General features: G+C 36.6%; 1 protein-coding gene across 4 annotated transcripts in view; it reads right to left on the reverse strand.

Moving 5' to 3' along the window:
- lrch2 (leucine-rich repeats and calponin homology (CH) domain containing 2) overlaps positions 1-15,342 on the reverse strand; it is a 111,757-nt gene that overhangs the window by 37,669 nt on the left and 58,746 nt on the right. Inside the window, exons 10-16 of one of the 4 annotated variants that reach the window (XM_015351074.2) lie at positions 9,234-9,301; positions 8,555-8,659; positions 6,960-7,037; positions 3,959-4,024; positions 2,597-2,645; positions 1,007-1,045; positions 457-591 (exon numbers count right to left, since the gene is read on the reverse strand). In XM_015351074.2, the coding sequence (XP_015206560.1) occupies positions 457-591; positions 1,007-1,045; positions 2,597-2,645; positions 3,959-4,024; positions 6,960-7,037; positions 8,555-8,659; positions 9,234-9,301 (540 nt within the window). The remainder of the gene's footprint in view (positions 1-456; positions 592-1,006; positions 1,046-2,596; positions 2,646-3,958; positions 4,025-6,959; positions 7,038-8,554; positions 8,660-9,233; positions 9,302-15,342) is intronic. The other 3 variants (XM_006632640.3, XM_015351076.2, XM_015351077.2) reach the window with 3 other exon arrangements.

The following is a 15,342-nucleotide window of genomic DNA, read 5'->3' on the forward strand; positions in this document are numbered from 1 at the left end:
AAAATAAAAAATGTATATCTTTATGTTTGAAGCCTGAAATGTGGCAAAAGGTTGAAAAGTTCAAGGGGGCCGAATACTTTCGCAAGGCACTGTAAATCACTTGAATTCACACACATTCATATGCATACACTGTCAGGCTTGAAATTAAAACAAATTTCACATAATTTAAGGTGTCTACATTACTGAGTTTATTTTTTGGATTCTAGGTTACATTTCTATATGTAACAAGGTGTAAAACATAATTATTAGTGTGCAGTGCTCCATGAAAGGTTTGGAAAAATTAAAAAGGGTCCACACGCTGGAAGAAGTTGTGGACTGCTGTCTCAAAACACAAAAGGGTATAGACACAAGACTTTCAGGGTTCAACTGCAGCATCAAATCAAATTAGATTTGATGTGAGGCAATCATTTTGAAAATGCAAGGGGGGTGATCAAAATCACTGTGCATAAAAAATACCTTTATATAATCTTTCCTTAAGTATTTATTTCGCCTTCGGTCTTCACTGTGATACACTAGTGGGTGAGCATCAGGCCACTTTTGCACTGAATCTGTTTGGTCCTGCTTTGGGTTACCATCATCTGACCCTGAGGGCTGTAAAACAACCAACAAACACTTTCTCACAGGAAGCAAGCCTTCTGGAATTCCAAAGAAATGATTAAGGAAATACCTAACATATCTCCAAAGAGTCATATCCCCTCCTGAGATCCTAATAATTATTTTAAAGGATATTTATTTTGAAGATTAAGATTCTTTAAGAGAATGTCTTTTTTTTTAAAGAAATGTCAACATTATTGGGAAATCGAAAACAGGACCACAGCACACATTTGCATTGCATTCCCAGTGACAATTTTTCTCTGTAGATCTAAAAAAAAGTGAAAATGTCTTGGATCTGAAAAGGGCATGAAAACACAAGCCTTGCGAGGGAACACAGTATGAACTACATGAGCCTACATGAAATAAAAACAAAAGAAAATAAAGCTAAATTAAGTGAAAATGAATGAATGACCTCAGAGAATGGACTGTCTTCCTCAGCAAATTCAGGCTCCTTAAAAACAAAAAGGAAATGATACAATTACATTTGGAAAACTGTGGCTCAGCCTGCTTAGTTCCAGCTATTACAGCACTATCAGTTTTTCTTAGCACCTCTGTAAATAATTTTAAGCAACGTTAAGAAAAAGGCAGCTGACTTGGTTCACTATTTTGAATACTTCAAAGAGCAATTAAGTTATGAACACAATCCTTCAAGGACAACTGCATTTCTTTTAAATATTAGGTTAAAAATACCATAAGCTCTTTAAGAAGGTAAGTATTCTTTATGAATACTTCTCTAAAACATTTCTCATACAGTATTCCTTTTAAGGAATTGTACTGTAAATCATGGTTTTTTTTTCCCTGTGGATTTTGAGATAAATATAAAAAATGGGTATATATTTTTCTCTGACTGAATAGTTGTGCTATAAATGGTTATACTGTAGTTGGTGTGTAGTGAGGACTTATGCACAAGGTCTCCTTGTACTATGCAAAATAGCTTACTTTGAAAAATCAAGAATTCAATGTGCACTCAGCATCTCAGAACGCATGAGATTCTTTGTGTGGATGACTTAATAATGTTTATGTTCACTGGGAAAAACTATCTTTTAATACTTCTGAGAAACTGTACAAAAAATAAAATGGAAAAGGTGCTTGTTCAATCACAAGTACTCCAGAGGCTATAGTAGAAATCATTTAAGGGGAAATGCACAGTTCTCCAGTTTGAAAAGGTTAACTGTATAGCCTTTAATAGTGACTTGTTGATTATATCAGAATAAAATACTCTACTTGTGTGTGTGTATTCCAGAGGCTTTAGCATTAACTCAGCTGTAGCCTTCATTGAATAAAACAGCACACATAAACAGTGCACAAAGAAATTAATTTGAAAAGTGTTCTGTCAAGTTGTCCGACTGACTTGTGAGATTTTTTTTTCTCATCAGTCATTGGAACTGAAGCAATGAGTACAATTAATGTACTTTTAACAGGTTCCACATTGTTTTCATTGCCATCTGGTATGCTACAGTATGGATTTTGCTATAGAAGACAATTCCATAACATGAGACTCTATTTTGCAGGAAATCTGTGCTTTTAATTTGAAAGTTTTAAAGGTTCCTGAATTACATGTAAAAAAAGAATAAAAACAAGATGTATCTAATGCTAACGTGAAGATAATGTAACAATTCATTTTCTTTTTGCTACACATGATGAGTATGTAAAATGGAAAAACAACATCCATTAAAAAACAAAATATTTCCATGAATTTGAAATGAAGATGGGTGGGCATAAAAACATTGCTTCAACAGTTTTTTCACATAAATTGAATTTTCTCAGCAGTATGGGTATATTAAGTTTAATCTTGTGACATGCTATTAAAATATAAATGAGAACTTAGGCATCCTATCATTCATTACAGATAGTACCATAAACCATTTAATTACTGCACATGTCCAGATTTCACTTTTTAACAAAGAAGACATCTAGACAAAATCTGGCTAATTTAATCTGCTGTTATGCAAATGTAATGAACATCAAAAACAGAAATAGTATAACAGACTAAAAGCCATACCTGCCCTACCAGCAGAGACTCAGACGTGCTTCCCTCTTCCAACGATGTGCTTTAAAAAAAGAATAATGACAATTGTTATATGCATACAGTATGGCAAAAGAATGTTTATTTATTTTACAGGCTCCTGCCAGTGAAAACAATTTACTACGAAGTTAAGCAATGCCTGTAGACCCTGTTGTTGTGGATAATGGGCTCATTTCAGGACATCATTATTGTAATTAGCATTAAAGGAGGCTTCACACCTTAGCAATGCAGTCAGTGCCATTTGCCATCTTATGGAAAGTCATCAAAAGTTTAACATTTTCCTCAAATTTGGTGACAGTGGTAAAGAAAACAGGCCACTAACATCTGTGTCAAGATGATGCAAATGGAAGCCTGATTCATGCCACTGTCTGAAAGTGACTGGGATTACACAAGCGCAGTTAATGGTGAACATCCTGCACAACTCTGAGGAGCTTGTAGTTGCTCACAAGATGAAGGGCTTGGTATGTGGGTGGACACTGCAAAAGAGGGGTTCTCACTACAAAAAAAAAAAGACTCTGCTCACTAAAATCAATGTGCTTATGCGATTCTATTAATTCAATTACACTGTGGAATTTACATCCAATATTCAAAGCCTTGAGGCAATAACTAGGAAAAGCTTCATTAAAAAGTATAATTCTTAAAACCACACACTTGAAGTGACTACAGGTGGCTGCCCTTTCTTCCTTAGGTTCCTTAGCCAAACAAATAATTGAATTTTCATAAAACAGGTTACTACATTTACATTCAAATATTGGTTTATGTAATTTTTATTACTAAATGACTTGGCAGACTAATTTATCCAAAATAACTTACATATGAACGTATTTATACAGCTGGAAACTTTTACTGGACCAGTCTTAGTGAGGTACCTTGCTCAAGAGTACGGTACAATGGCACGGACCCACCTGGGATTTGAACCCACCACTTTCCAGTTACAAGCTCTGCTCCACACTGCTAAATGCAGTGTTTAAATTAAAAGTTATTTTGAACATATAGTTCATACTGTTAATTATAACAAATAGTATTAAAATTGATAATACATATTTCCAATGTTATAGTAAACACTTCCATCATATGAACTGAATTTTTGATTTAGTGATCTAGTGTTTAAACTGGGAATGCAGACTGGGAAATATCACTAGTGTACACAGTTTTAATAAAAATATTTTGCATTTAAAATAAATGACTCCTGTCAAGTTTTAGACAGTAAAAGAAGGGATTGAGGAACAACCATCTTACTGCTGGTAAAGTGCATACAATATTAGTAATGGAATAATTCATATCAATAAAGGAAGATTAATTTCTCATCTTAAAGCCACAAGATGTATATTTCCTTACCTTCGGATGGATCTTGCAGGTGACTTCTGTCTGCTGTTTGGGCTGCTTCCAGAATGACTAAGAAATCTAAAAAAATATATCCAGATTATATGGGTCAATAAAAAAAGATTTTTAAAAGTTTCAACAAACATAAAACAGAACTAGAAAGAAACTACAGTAATAAAGCTTAAATTCACAACAAAAAGTAGAAATGCAGACTTTCGACTACTGAGCCTTGTACAGGTGTGAATAAGCACAAGTGAACAAAAATATGTCCCACCTGACTGACTATGTTAGTCATAGGAAGAAGAAAAAGGGTACCTACATCATTAAGGAGGGACAATTGTGAAGTTTACACATCTCGCGATAACACAGGCACTGCTGTATATCAGTTGTGTTAGTATACCAATATTCACACAAAAGATGCTTTTGTAAATCACGAAAGTCTCTGCATAAGTCAAGAAACCGGGTACTGGAGACAACTTTGTTGTAATGTTGCTTCATATTTGAATTGAAGAAACAGCACCCAAAACGTATTTCGTTGTCTATACTGCTAAAAAAAGACCTTTCACAATCACTGTTGTTTCCTTGCAGAAACAGAAAGCTGGCAGATTATCATTACTATATCATTATAATTATACCATTATATAATTAATAGGGAGAAACTTTCTCAAAACATTAAGTCATGTCTAAGAAGTGTGTCCTGTCATACAGGGCCAACAATTACAGGCTACGTGAGAATTTAATAAAAATTCTAGTCAAGGGAGTATTTGCTTCAAAGGTTTGCATCATCCAGCCCGGAGGTTCACTCTTTGAGACACACAAAGATTTAATAAAGAGGTGTGGAGTGGATGAGACCACAAACTAACTTCTTAAGCTTAGAAATCAAGTACTATTAATAATTAATTGCTTACACTTATACAATGCTTATCTGGACACCCCACTCCAAGCACTTAACAGGTAATGGGGACTCCCCTCCACCACCAATGTGCAGCACCCATGTGAATGCGACGGCAGCCATAGTCCACCAGAATGCTCAGCACACATCAGCTATCAGTGGGGAGGAGAACAGAATGATGGAGCCAATTTATAGATGTGGATTATTAGGAGCCCATGGTAAAGGCAAAGGGGAAATGTAGCCAGGACAACAGGGTAACACCTCTACTCTTTTTGAGCAACGCCCCTGGAATTTCTAAAATGACCACAGAGACTTAGGACGTTGGTTTTACATCTCATCCAAAGGACAGGGCCTTTTTACAGTATAGTGTCCCCGTCACTATTCTGGGGCATTAGGACCCACACAGACTGCAGGGTGAGCGCCCCCTGCTGGCCCCACTAACACATCTTCCAGCAGCCACCTTAGTTTTTCCCAGGAGTCTCCCATCCAGGTACTGACCAGGCTCACACCTGCTGAGCTTCAGTGGGTTGCCAGTTGTGAGTTGTAGAGTGATATGGCTGCTGGCTAGTCCAACATGCCTTAACCTAGATGTACGCACAGTTATAAAATTACACTAGTATTTTTTACAGTTTTATTTTACTGTTTACTTATTGAACAATACCTCAAATCCACAAGTAAGCCTGCTATTTTTTTATTCAAGAGTATAGGAATCATATGAAAGGTAGTGCATGTTTTAAACAAAAAAGGGGCATAGTTTAATGTATTTTTGTCATCACATTCAAGAAAAAATGTGTTTGCTACTTCTTATCAATTCCATTTGCCATTAAGGGGTAATTTAAAAATACTCAGGCTGGAGAAACATTGAAAACAAAATTGCTACAGTATTGGAATTTAAGGTTGACTTCAGAAACCAAATTTAATCCAAGCTGGAGCTAGACTGAAACCATGTATAAGTCAGCAAAACACTTACAAGAAAAAAAAATCTTACCGACTTAACTATAAGTATTTGTAACAAACACTGAACATGATTTTACACTTCTGAAAAGGTACTGTGCTGCTAGTGCAAATATTTTTAAAAATATATACTGAGAGCCAATAAAAATACAAACGAGTTTGTGTTGATGTATATTCACCTCCCTGAGTCAATACTTGATGTAAGCAATGAGTCTTTTTGTTCTCTGCTGTGTACACCTGGAAGGTGCTCAGGTTCTGACACCTTAGGTGGGGATCACTGATAGACAACAATTCACAAGTCTTGCCACATATTTTCTACTGGATTCAAGTTATGGCTTGGTCTGTGCCACTGAAGAATATTTGTTTTTTTGGAAGCGAATGAATTCTTGTGCAAAGTACTATAAATACCTTTGTAAATAACTTCGAAGCTAATAAATTGAGAATTAATTAACATACTTTGGTAATAAAAGGTTTATTCATCCAGCCCACTGTCTTGTTTATGTTCAAATTGAGCACTTTTTTAACTACCTAAAACTGCCAACAAAGATAATAATCTCCACTTTTCAGTTGCATCTATATTGAAGTTCAAGTTTTTAATCCACAATTTTTTTATAATCAATGGAGATGAAGTGTTTAATAGCTAAAAATAATAATAACAGATCATTTCACTTAAGAGTTTAACTGGAACAAATACTGCACTGGATGTATGCATAAAAACACTGTTCTTTGTAAACGCACTGTCGGAACTTCCTTGGCAGGGATTAAATTAAGAATGTCAAAACATATGCTAATTGCCAAGTACTAACCCCTCATGGCTGCTCTTTGTTTACCTCAGACTTCCTGAATCCCCCGCAGTAGAGGCCTACCGTCATGTTAGGGACTTGGAATGCTTTGGCTGGCACGTTGGCGGACATTAGGATGTGTTCTGAGCACAATGTTTTATAGAAAAAAGCAAAACCCTTAAAATCTAAGCATCCCGTCCACAATGTGTGTTAAATGACTGGGTTTGGAGAAGAAGGCACTAGCATATTTTTCTGTTAATTCCTCACTAAAGTATCCAGGACTTGAAACAAGGCCCTGACTCCCGACACCTAGCCATAAAGTAACCCCGACTCCTCCACCAGCACACACCCCATTTCGCCCTGCACACCCCCAACAATTGGCCTATACCTGTGTGCTCGTCCTGTAGGTCTCCGTCTGTGGATAAGGCTCTCACTGAATGTTGCTCTACAAATTAAGGACCTCCGCCTGCATGCCATGTGCACCCATCACACACAAAGAGCAGAACAGTAAAGAAGGAATGGAAAGAGAAAAAGAAAGAAGAGAGTAATGTAGATGAGGAAAGGAAGGGAAGCGGTTAGTACAGAGAAAGAAGAGGAGCCTTCAAACCCCGGGCAGGAAAATCAGCGCCTCTGTAAAAACGCTTCACCTCTCCTGGCTACATTTACATCACCGACGGGATTAATGGTGTTAAGAGACTTTCAAAAATAAAAGCACAGTTAGAAAGGGGGGATGAGCTACAAGGAAATTAAAAATGGCCATTTTTGCTAATACACATATTATACACATTTCTCATAAGAAATTAAAGTACCGAACATTAATTAAAACCGGCCTGTTAAGTCATTTATCTTTTGCTGCACAGCTCCAGTGCTGGACAGGCTATAGTTTCGGTTTGTTCTCATTCCACCTGAGCTCTTAACAGGCTAATCTTTTTTCAAAAACTGTTTAAATTCTATTGATAAATGAATGCATTTTTACAAAGTAAAAAAAAAATATATCCCACTCAACCAATCACCAAATTATCATATTGACATTACTGTGGGTAATTTAACATCCCCAGGTTTTATGATGGTTTCATTAGATGTCTAAGTCTGCTGGGGTTGTGCCCTTCCATTACTGGACTTGTGCACTTCTGAGCAATTAAACAGTCTCTTCCTCCTCTCTGTTCAAGACTTCCTAGAATCAGTGTGGTGCGTGTTAGTCAGGCACTGAACAAAGTGACATGAAGAAAATGACGCTTGGAGTTTGTAAACATTGTTGGGAGCATATTAAATAGGTAAAAACTAAACTCAAGTGTAAGGATTTTGTGAATAGCAATCTTAGGCAGGCCACACTATTCAGAAAGACCTTGAGAAAGGTAGGCTTTCATTGCCAGCTCTAAACCAATAGAGGCACTGGATATTAAACTTTTTCATGTTGACCATAGCACAACATTGAACCAGGTTTTATTTAAATGAAATAATCTTTTCCCCCTTATTTTGCCTGCTGTTTATTAATATATCACCATACCTTGTATTGTCAGTTAACCAAGAAAACATAATACTGATCAGCTACTCACATGATCTGAAACATGGAAGAATTCTTAACAGCCATTACTGGCAATGATGCAAAAATATACAGTACATAGTGTCACTGTGTCAATAATAACCCATTTCATAGCTTGTGTTTGACAGTGTGGTTAGGATGCAGAGATTCAAAATTTCATTACAAAAGTTTTTGGGATCCTGGCCTGATGCTAACTCAGGTTCGATCAAATTGTCATTTTGATTATGATACTAAAGCAACAGCATTGGATTTTGCATCACTCATCTTACATATTTATTTCAGTTTTGAGATTGCTATAATATTGCATCCTGCCTCAAAGTGCCCCATTATACTATGTTGTCTGTTGGGAATCTTCCATGACTGACTGTTATAGATAAACAGAAAGAGGTCCAAGAGATGGTGGTGATGCTCAGCTGGCTCTGAACAGTTCTGAACTGTACCTGTTCTGTTGCTCCTGCTGCAGTAACTGAACAGCTATTTTCCGCAGATCAATAACCTCCTTCAGCTCATCCTCCTCTTCGGCATGCTGCTGTTCTTTATCAGAACTAAAGTGCATTAAAAGAGCAATGTCAGAAACTACAAACATTAAGAGGCTGGATTCCGAGGCCTAGTCCTCAGGATCACTCTTAGTTTTTAACATCTTAAAATGGCAGAGATTTTTCCTTCTTTTAAGTTTAAGCAAAACAAATAAATCTTTACAGTTTGCTAACTGTTGAGCACGGGCAGGAATTTATTAATATCAGACACCTGAGCCCAGATTAAAGAAAGTTTAACTATCCCCCCAAAATTTCAAATGTTTCAGTTCAGCCGGTCTAGACGTTCTGTTTAGTCTACAATAGAAAGAACTGCATGTGACTACAAGGGGAACATCTCCACTCCAGACTCCTCAGTGAAGGTGCCCAAGCCGAGAATCATACCCAGGACCTGTAGCTGCAGTAACAGTCACCACTGCAGACTTAAGCACGGTTTAAAATTGGATGTAATTAAGTTAGCACTCCAGTTTATGGGTTCGGTTTTGCTAAACAATGATTAGCTTACTTTAAAAGTAAAGTAGAAATCACAGGGGTCCTGGGATCAGCACTGAAAACCCCTGGATGAGCAATTCATTGCCCTTCTTACCCAGATTCCTCTTTCCAGCTATCCTTCTCCTCCAGCTGATTTGATTTACCCAGTACCCTCTCGAGTTCCTACAAAAGAAAAAAGCAACAAAAATACATTTTTGTGTTTCGAAAGATAACTGCACCAAATTCACCACAAAACCATTTTAAAACAATTATCTACTATAAGCAAAGCGTTCGTTTTCTTGATTGTAAGAACGTTTTTCAATAAGTTAAGGGAATCTTAATCGATCATTTCTATAGGTTTCTAAAGAAGTTTCCATTTGCATAATAAGAATGTTCTACTAGCATTTTAAATCCTGAAGCAAGTCACAAAACCCAGTAACTGGTAAATCAAACAAAACAGAGGGATGGATGAAAGATTTAATTTGTTTCAGCTGTAAGCAGTATATGAAAGCAATTGCATGAACTGAAGAAATGCTTACAAATAGTTGGAACAACTAAAAAGTGGACACGAGGGTAAAGAGCAGAACTTTGGCGGCCCATAGGTCTAAATTGTTTTTTGATGTGTAGTTCTGTATGAAGAAAATATGATCAAAAACGGATGTACAATAAGAATTTACACAAACACTGTGATTTTGGTATGAAAGCCATGATCATGGTGTACATCTGTTTTTGAGCAGATGTAAGCCCTGCAAGCCATCCATTTTCTAACAGGTTCATCCAATTCAGGGTCGCAGGGAAGCCGGAACCTGTCCTGGTATAGAATGGGGACAAGGCAGAATACATCCTGGACGAGACGAGCTGCAGGGCACGCACAGATACAAACACACTCACGCCAGGGTGAATTTTCCCAGAAGTCAATTAACCTACCAGTAGGGTTTTGACTGTAGGAAGGGAACCGGAGCACCCAGAGAAAACCCAGGAAATACAGGAAAAACATATAAACTCCACACAGATAGTGCCCCACGTCTGGAATTGAATCCAAGGCCCCAGAGAGAGCAAGAGAGCAATGCTAACCACTGCACCACTGTACCACCTACAAGCCTTTATATCTTTACTTATTGAAACACCCAAATGTCAACTGCCAATGGATTAAAATTTCTTTTTACTATTTTTATCCTTGCACTGTTTTTTCAGCAATAGTAACTCTGAACAATAATAAAAAAAGCTGATTCCTTTTTGAATGCATGGAGTTAAAGGAACATTTTAATGGAACAAAGAAATATGCAGTAACATCTTCCACAGCTACTCACAATGGCATCAAACAGCATGAATAAAAATGTTTTGAAATCTTAACAAATTGAGTTAGGATTCAGAAGTGACTGTGCAAAGAAACTGTCAGATAGCATTTGACGTTTGTGATGCACTGACAAATTTTTGCTCCAGAACTACTAGGGCATTCATTACTTTGCAGAACTTTAAATGAAAATGGCTCAATATTATTCCTCCTTGTTTAAAATATTCAAAACTGAAGTAAGGCTAAAATAATACCACATCTATAAAACACAAATAATGGTAAAAACCATCACAGCAACACAGTTGATGCAGCCAAGTTATTGCTTTCCATAACAAATAAGGAGTAATTTTCAAATGAAACTGAATTTCCAAACCATAATAACAGGTGTTTCTGCCCTGACAAATTTTACTTGTAAAGGAAAAATAATCCTATGCATGCTGTACTTGTTGCTGGTCATACAGCAATGCAGGTGCCACACCCAGGACCTACATTGTAGCTGGTTAATAAAGAAAAGAAGCAAGAAGAAGCAAGAAGAAATTAACGGGAAAATATCACCATCTGTTGGCAATCTAACAACACTGAATTCTGAATTCAAATCTGTTCCTTGGAACTTCTTGTGTACTGGTTTCATTCCAACTAAAGGCTTCATTGCTAGGATTATCTGGACCCTTGAATGGAATATTTTGTTGGTTAGACTGACTGTCTTTTCAGCTCTTGAAAAGTGAGATACATATTGGAAATTATTCCTATACAAGCTGTGGAGCGTTTAGATAAATAAGTTGACACGGCGCCTAGAATTTAAGCACTCAGGACCATATGAAACTAATAAAGCCAAGCTTCTCATGAAAGCATTAGAGATAACAAAAGTCCCACTTGAGGGCGTAGCTCTAATTCATACCCTATTAACCCTTGTTTATAACTGAAGCAGGGTAGAGACATACGACTAAATAAAGCAAGATGAGCACAGAGAGAACTTTGTAGATATTGGCAAAACTACTCAAAACCTAGATAATTCTGAAACCATAAACTGATTGTAAAATAGTTAATACATAAGCAATTAATAATTAATAATTTCTATTAAGAACAAAAGAAACACTGTAAATAAGGAGAGCAATCTGACATGCTTATAGTTCGTTTGATTCCTAGTAGGTAATAGATTCAACCGTCAAGTTTTGAGTTGCTCAAAAATATACGTTATGAGCTTTGTCAACTTAGCCAAGTAGATTCTTCCAGATGCCCACAACCTTTTGTGTAAAAGCTACCCCCAAATAAATGGCTTCCAATAATTTGGTGAATAAGGTTGAATTGGGTTCCCCATCTAAGACTGTCGTGAACCACTCCCCCTGTTGAAGAACTTAAGGTTTAATTCCTGTAAACCAGAAAATGTTTCTGGTTGCTATTCTCAGGACTAATTCAAGAGAAACATTATTACTTATTGTGTTGTGGTACAATTGAGCAAAATATTCTAAATGAGTTCTTACTAAGGCATTGTACAACATAACATTACTCTAAGGAGCAATTTTATATGAAAAGGCTTAAATCCTAAACTTTTGTTTATATATGCCATTTGTCTTTTCTGTGTTCCCACATTCTCTTGAGGAATTGTCTCAGTGTTTCCCATCTTAATAGTTTGTTTTTGCTGCCTGCACTTGTCTACATTAAATGTCAGCTGCCAGGTGTTTGACAAGTTCTGAATTTTGTTTAAATACATCTAAATATCTCTTTTTTGCTTTTGCAATGTACTCTAAATACTTGCATCACCCGCAAGATTAACAATCTTACTTACGACATAGGAATCTAGATAATTCATACTAATTAAAAAAAGCAGTGGCCCTAATACAAATCCCTGTGGTAATGCACTAATTACATCACCTCACTTTAAGCATTCATTTCTTAACTGTACGTCTCCTATCTATTAACCAGTTCTCAGTCAAAAACATGCAATATTTTGAAAGCCTATTGCTTTAAATAGATCAACTCACACATGAGTATATACTTTATCAAAAGTTTTCTGAAAATGTAAATATACTGTACTTTTTATATCTCATAAAAATAAGTTGCAATGTTTACTTTTATAAATCTATGTCAACTGGTCTCTTGAATCCTATTGAACACATAACACTCCAGCTTAGTTATAATTATTAATCAATTTTCTAAAATGTTCTTCCAATTCAGAGTCACAGGGGAGTTGGAGACTATCCCAGCAAGCAACGTTTGCAAGGCAGGGTGCACCCTGAAAAGTCCATTACAGGACTTTAATGTATTTTACGTGGTTTGGTTAATTAGTTAAAAGAAGATCTTTTAGTTAATTTTACAGTCAATGGTATTACTCTGGTCTTTGTTGAAAGAGTTTTACTGATGGCTTTTAAATGCTATTCCTCATTTTAGTACAACTGATCAAATTCTACATAAATATCTGTATATATCTAGTGCTTACAGAACTTGGTATACGGCTGTTAGAAAAAGTTTCTAAACCCTTTAGAATAATCTGGATTTTTACATGTATTGGCTCCTAAAGTGTGATCTGATCTTCATCTAAGTCATAATAATAAATAGTCTTATTTAACAACACACACAACATTTTACAGGAAACGTTTTACAAGGAAAAACTATGTGAATCTCTAGGATAATGACACCTTGAAAAGAGGGTAATTGGAGTTAGGTATTCCAATCAATGAGTCAGGTGTTCCAATATATTCAGGTGTGGGTTTGACCTGATTTGCCCTATAAAAAAATCACACAATGTTGGGTACCTGCTCTTCACAACAGAAAACTATTGAAGAGCAATATGGCCCGATCAAAAGAGATTTCAGAGGACCTCAGAAGAAGAGTTGTTGAAGCTCATAAGACTGGAAAGGGTTACAAAAGGATTTCTAAAGGCTTGGGCCTCCATCAGTCCACAGTCAGGCAGATAGTTTACAAATGGAAGAAATGCAGCACCGTTGTTATTCTCCCTAGGAGCGGGCATTCTACATAGATCACTGCAAGGGCACACCGTACAGTCCTCAAACAGGTGAAAAATAACCCTAGAGTGACAGCTAATGATCTGCAGGCATCTCTTGCACTTGATAATGTCTGTGTTCATGAGTCTACCATGAGAAAAACCCTGAACAAGAGTGGTGCTCGTGGAAGGTTACCACGGAGGAAACCACTCCTGTCCCAAAAAAACATTGCTGCTTGTCTCAAGTTTGCTAAAGACCACCTGGATGTTCCACAGCACTCCTGGAACAATGTTCTGTGGACATATGAGACAAAAGTTGAACATTTTGGTAAATGTACACAGCGTTATGTTTGGAGAAAAAACACTGCATACAAACACCAAAACCTCATCCCAGCTGTGAAGCATGGCGGAGGGAGTATAATGGTGTTGGGCTGTTATGCTGATTCAGGGCCTGCACAGCTTGCAATCATTGAGGGACCAATGAATTCCAAATTGTATCAGGAAGTTCTACAGCAGAATGTCAGGGTGTCTGTCTGTGATCTAAACCCCAAAAGAAGTTGGGTCTTGCAACATGACAATGATCCAAAAGACAGGAGTAAATCAACAACAGAGTGGCTCAAACAGAAGAAATTCTGTATTTTGAATGGCCAAGTCAGAGTCCTGACCTCAATCCCATTGAAATGCTGTCGAGTGATCTGAAGCAGGCCATTCAGGCAAGACATCCCAAAAATATACATGAACTGAAACAGTTTTGTATAGAGGAATGGGCCAAAATACCTCTTAACTGCTGTGCAGGTCTGATCAGCAGCTACAGAAAGCATTTGGTTGAGGTTATTGCCAATAAAGGAGGTTCCACTAGTTACTAAATATAAGGGTTCACCTACTTTTTCCATCAATGACCTTGATTGTTTAAACCATTTGTTCAATAAAGATATGGTAATGTAAAATCTTGTGTGTGTTGTTTGTAAAAAAAGACTTGTCGCCATTTATGCAAAATTCCATATGATTACTAAGGGTTCACAAACGTTTTCTCACAACTGTGCATCTGATTCTTGTATGCAAATATTGCATAATGCAGAAACTTGTCTTTCCCTTGCATACTGTATTATAATTTTCTTCCTAAGTATAAAGAAAAGTTTTTTTTATATCTCTGAGACAATATTTTACTGTTCCTTTGCAGTTGTAATACTGAAAAACAAATTCTACTTATGTTAGCCTTCAGAGCAATATTCGTTTCTATCTCCTCATACTCATTTTTTTTAATTGTGAAATAAATTAACTTACATTTGGGATGAATCTGTTCCATACACCAAGAAAAACAATTTTAAATTCCTGCAATTCATTCTTTACTGATTCTACAGTTTATACATCTTCTCTCATTCTACTTATATTAAAGTCATATAATATACAGTAACTCTCAATTCTTCCTAACCTGTTTTCTTTAAACCTTTCTTCTAAACTCTCCCTGTGAAGTTTCAAAATGTATTTCAAACCATATCCCAACTATGATAGACGTTCCCGAATGGTTCTCTCACCTGTGTTTTTCTAACCTTAGTTCAATACAGGAATTTCCCTTTGGTAGATGCTCTGACAAACTGAGCAAGACAGGAATCATTAGCCATGTCTACCATTTCAGTTTCTGCTTCTGACATTCCCCATTCTTCCCTGTCTATATGGGAAAACTTGAGCTTTCTATAAATCTATGTTAAGTAGATGGATAAAGCTACAGTGATTTTTCAATGTCACGTTTGCCTTTAACTCACCTAACGTAAGCACCTCACAAACAAGACACCTACTGTATGGCTCTCACAACCACCACACCCACAGCTGAGGGGCCATGGCTCTTGATGGAGAAGCACAAAACAAATCTGTAGCTGAGTGGAAGTTGACCACTCTTTAATTAAAAAGATTGCCCAAGTAATAATTGCAAGTTACATGTTGCCTCCTCAAAGCCTTCCTCAACTTCAAAAAAGCTCTGTCCTAACACAA

Source organism: Lepisosteus oculatus, chromosome 8, assembly GCF_040954835.1.
Source record: "Lepisosteus oculatus isolate fLepOcu1 chromosome 8, fLepOcu1.hap2, whole genome shotgun sequence".
In the NCBI taxonomy this organism is placed as follows: domain Eukaryota; kingdom Metazoa; phylum Chordata; class Actinopteri; order Semionotiformes; family Lepisosteidae; genus Lepisosteus; species Lepisosteus oculatus.